Consider the following 5,138-nt stretch of genomic DNA (forward strand, 5'->3'; position numbering starts at 1 on the left):
GTTAGTCATATTTACAGTTAATTTACCCAATGGTCTTCAAAAATAACTGCCCAAATAAACACTGAAGGTGTTAACAAATGGTAAGACTCGACTTTTTTTCTTGTGAAGATTTCTTTTGATAATTAACACTGATGTAAATGTTTAGCCAATGTTTCTATTTTAGCCACAATACAAAAAACTTGATGTTTCAAAGACTGAGTTAAATTTTCTGCCTAGTCGATGTTTAGGACAGCTCCATCACACTGTTTCTTTCGCTTCTGTTCTCCTCTTTCTCGTTCAGCACGCCTGAAGCCTGTTCCTGCTCCCACTTCCTCTGCCCTCATGCACTCGGACTCTGACCTGGACAGTGACGAAGGGCAGGGCGGGATCCCGTGGACGGATCAGGAGCGCGGGCAGCTCCTGAGGCCTCAGAATGGCTCCCTGAGGAATGGCCAGGGGCCGGTGAGGGCCAAGAAGCAGAGAGAAGAGCAGCTATAGCAAGAGAGGAGGGGGGAGCTCACAGCTGCCCTCACACAGCTCTTCCCCTTCACGCCTCCTCTTTCCCCTTCGTTGGTCTTCAACACAAAAACCTCACACTTCTCCTCTGTGAAGACAGACTGGGAGATACCCGAGTTAGGAAGAGGGAGAGAGAAGGAGATGTTGGGACCGTGTTGTCCCACTGTCACAGAAAAAACACCACGATACTGAAGCTTCCCTGCACCCACACTGAGCCAGAACGACGTGAAAAAGAAACTGCCATTACACTGAGAACCAGGGGTGAGCACTGTGTTTTGAATGATATAAAATATTAATTAGACCCCTATTATTTAACACAGAGACATAAAGAATGTAGTGCTGCCCCTCTCCTGCTGCTGGCTTACAAAGGTTGGGAGACTGTGTGAGAGGAAGTAGCTCGAGTGACTTTTTAAGATGAGGAAAAACAAAACTGCTTCAATGACACGAAAACCAGCCACCTGGCACGCTAACACCTTGCCTCTTGTAGACACGCATGTACAAACACGTTGTATTCACGCCGTTTCAGGTCGACCTGATGCTACCAAACACTGCCATTTTTAAATTAATGGTTAACTTTGCTCTGATTGTTTCTGTTCATCTGAAGCATGACGGAGAGGAAAAGAAAAAAAAAGACAACCAACCAACAACCAAAACTGATCTGAGCTGCCAACGGCTCGGAGAAACCACCTCAGAAAATATTTTAAATAATTTATGTGCATGAAGAGCGACAGATTGCAGCTCTGGTACAACCTGATACGATCGGCTGCATGTTTGTATGTCAGCTGTATGTGTGGATTTCTGTGGCTGCTGTGCCAAAAGATGTTTCCTCAGAGCAGTTTGTATGCTTCTTTTTTGTTTTTTGCTTTTTTTTATGTTTTTATGAACCCACAGAAGAGTCACAGTGTTGTAAGGTTTTATTCTCAAGGCTTCTCTGTGGATTAAATAACTGGAGTACACAACTGTAACAAAAGTGGTCTCAGTGAGGAAGGCAGTTGGGAGAAAGATGAAGAACAGGAGATTGAAGGACAGACCGCTGCTTCCTCATCACCTTTGGTAATGTGATGACTGCTTCAACCCTGAAGACCACAGAGTTTTTGTTACTGTTTTTACAAACAACCTTTTGGCTGTGATTAGACGTGGATGCACTTTGATTTTAATGTCTGCTGTCTCACTTTGTCTCTTGTTGGTTTAAAAAAAGGGAGAGGTTCGTATGTGACGGTTGGAAGTTGGGAGGTTCAGCCATAAACGCAGGACTTTGCGGTACTGAATATGTAGGAAGAATGTCCATCAGTAATGTAATTCTCATGCTTTACACTCATCTCCATGATGCAAGCAGCTCTAAATTTTGCAGACTCGCAGCACACTTGGACAAGCATGCTCATTTTTTAACAAACTGAATGTTTAAATCCATCAAAAAGCCAAGTCACAATATCATTTTTCTGGATTTAATGGTATTCATCCTCTTCAGTCTGACCATTAAAAGATCTTCTTTTAAAGTGATTTTGATGTTATGGAGTTGGAGTAAAAATCCACAGGCCCTGTGCTGTGCAAAAACATAGAAACACAGTGGGGTTTTTTTTTAGCAAGGTTAAAACAGTTAAATCAGTTTATTTCTTCCAGAGTTTTAATTTTTTAATTATAGTCAACTCTGTGTTTTTTGAACAGTGTCATTATTAGGTATACAGAAACATTAAGAGTTTGTACTCTAATGGTTGTAAAATTAAGATATCTTAAAGTTGATGGAGTGTTAAAGTTGGCCGGGAGATGCAGATTTCAAGCTGACTCGGATGTGAGGAAAATCTTTGAAAAGGTAAAATATGTTTTCTATTTTCTAATGCAAACTTACTTTAAGTATACGAGTGAGCTGCGCATCCGATCGGAGATAAAACTGTACTAAATCCCGAAAACAAATTATTTCTTCCCACGGACAGGACATAAGCAGGAGGTTAATCTGAAGGATGTTTGCGTACGCTTTGAGCAGATTACCAGAAATAAACCATGAACGGGGCCCAGCAGGAAGGCTTTGTTTGTTCATCAGCAGTAATCTGAGGTGTTTCTTGGCTGGACCGTACCGACAGACAAACTTTAGCAGAACGACTCTCCCCGACGTATCATCTCACAGTGTGATTGCTTTGCATGCAGAATGTGAAACAGACACATGTAAGTCCTCATCTGGAGGCACACTTTTCTATGTTCGTTGTTGAATGTTAAAAGGGTACATCATTGATTCAGTTCAGCTTGTACTCTGTGCGAAATAAGCTGGGGTTTGTTTTTGGGTTGTTTTTTTTCTCAAATTACTGCAAAAAGTCATCTCATGCCGATGTTGGATCTGCTGCACTAAATGTGTTTTATTCGCACCTGCTGACTTTATCGGGCCATCTTTTTTTGACCTCCTGTGGGAGGCAAATTAAAATCAAGCACACCCAGGTGCCAGCAACGTCAAACCACTGAAAAAAATCTGTTGTCTTGTCTTGTTTTGGTTTTCGTTTTTTGGGGGTTTTTTTTTTTTTGGAATAACAGCCAAATTGTTCTGATGGACTCATCTTTTTTTTTTTTTTTGGTCTCCAAAGCTCCTTTTACAGTTAAAAGGAGGACACAAAAATGTTGCGTTGTCTGCTGTTATGTTTGGGATTTGTTTAGATGCAAGTGAACTGACCTTGAGTCCACTGTGAAGGCAGAGATAAATGAGGAGAAACTGTTAAATGAAAGGGGTGTAATTGTTTTTGTTTTTAATATTTTATTATTAATAAAGTTTTAGTGAAGGATGACCCCTTCTTTTGTTCTGTGATCCTGCTGATGCAACTGGATAATGTGTAAATTAAAGTTAAAAAACAAAAAAACAGTGTTGGCTTGTTCTTGCTTTGTGTAATCTGAACAAAATTACCTCTGATTAAGGTAAAAAAAAAAAACCAAACTTTTATTTTTTTTTTTTTTTCTCTGTGCTTTCTCTGTGTCTTTGTATTAGTTGTTTTTCTCCACAGCCTGCACAATTCAAAGGAAACTCCTTTGTGTGATCTGAGAAAACTTTGTGGGAAAAAGTTTTGCCTGGATAAAACTTTTGAGGAGTTTGTTTTACTCTGAAATGGAAATGAGTCATTTTTTTATATTACACAAAAATTCTGCTTCATCACCTGGTTGGGAAAAAAAATCTAATTTCTTTGTTGCGCGTTCATTACATATTATAGGGTTGGTATAACATTTACTTTTCTGATTACAGGGGATCCAAACACCCGTGTATCGGACTGATCCTCTGGTTGGTCTTTTCATTTACTTTTATAAGCCTGCTGCCCTCGATGGTTTGTCCTTTGCACATTTTGGGAGATAATGGAGTCCTTAAAAGATTATAATCGAGATCTCCCTTCTCTGTCCTGTTATTCCTCCTCACTGTGGATCGATGCCTGTTTATAACACTTCCTATCACTGGATGGATATTTATTTTTAAGACTAGACAAGTGACATGTAAGATAAATACAAATGTGCTTTTAGGTGATCTCTGTGAAAATGGGACTTCTTTTTTGAAATCTTTATTTCGGCCAAAAAAAATAAGGTAAATAAGAAGACAGGATAAATATTTGCATGTTTTCAACGTCTCTGCAGTCAAAGTTTTGCTTCTTTTCTCAACTATTCGCAAATACAGTGTCTTAAACATGAAATGGGACAAATCATGAATGTGCAGCTGACAAATCTGTGTGATGCTATCATGTCGATATGGACCAAGATCTCTCAGGAATGTTTCCAGCACCTCCAATTTCACATGAATACAGTGTCTTAAACATGGGACTATAGAGAATTTATATTTATGTTATCATAATGTTTGTTTGTTTGTTTTTTCACTTAAATTTGAGTTAATTTGCAGAAGTATGATAGTGACTCTGACCACCAGCTTTCTTCAGTGAGTGAATGAGTGTGTGGTGCTGATGATCCACAGCCACACTCCAGGATGGGGGCCTCTCAGGAAACCTGGGAAAGACTCAAAGAGGCTCCAGCTCCAGCAACACTTGTAGTGTAAAGAACAGCTTTATCACTTGACCAAGTAATAATTAATACTTGGCACGACAAGTGTTGCTGGAGCTGGGCCTTTTCAGATTCTCCATTCACACTGGAAGCAGGTGAAGTGCTAAAAGCATCTTTAGTGACTCCACACAGACCATATATAAATATATTTGTTTGTTTGAATATTTGTGGGAATAACTAAGGGGGGTTATTATATCCCGTTCTGTATAAAACAAACGCTAGATTGTTTGGTTATAACAATAAGAACCCTTAGTTGTCGCCCTTATTTGAATCAGTGAAGTCACTTCATTGCTTTTGTGCACATTTACACAGTTGTGTCCATGTTTTCTGTATGTGTGACAGCTTTTTTCCAGTCTGTAAAGTGGGGCAAACATGCCCAGACAAGAAAAAACGCACCACATGAAATACACAACTCTGCGTGTTTTTCCTGCAAATGTTCGGAGGAACATCTCCTTTAGAGGCGCTGCCTCTTCTGTTATTTTTATGATGTCATATCTCACTGCCTGCAGATATGTTGTTACGAGGGGAAGAAAAGTACTTAGTTCTTCTATGTTTTCCCCTCTGCCTCTCTTCGTATATTGCTGCCCTCTGCCTCTCGCACTCCTTATATGGGAAAGGAATTAGTTGCG

At 39.8% G+C, this 5,138-nt stretch overlaps 1 protein-coding gene across 5 annotated transcripts in view; it reads left to right on the plus strand.

Annotated features, from left to right (window-relative positions):
- kiaa0319l (KIAA0319-like) overlaps nt 1-3,263 on the plus strand; it is a 37,939-nt gene extending 34,676 nt beyond the window's left edge. For all 5 annotated transcript variants that reach the window (XM_082522318.1, XM_082522319.1, XM_082522320.1 and 2 more), the window contains one exon: nt 281-3,263. In XM_082522318.1, coding sequence (XP_082378444.1) covers nt 281-477 — 197 coding nt within the window. In that variant the 3' untranslated portion in view covers nt 478-3,263. The remainder of the gene's footprint in view (nt 1-280) is intronic.
- The last annotated feature ends 1,875 nt before the right edge of the window (nt 3,264-5,138 follow it).

The sequence above is a fragment of the Aulonocara stuartgranti genome, assembly GCF_965226115.1.
Source record: "Aulonocara stuartgranti genome assembly, chromosome: 22".
Classification (NCBI taxonomy): domain Eukaryota; kingdom Metazoa; phylum Chordata; class Actinopteri; order Cichliformes; family Cichlidae; genus Aulonocara; species Aulonocara stuartgranti.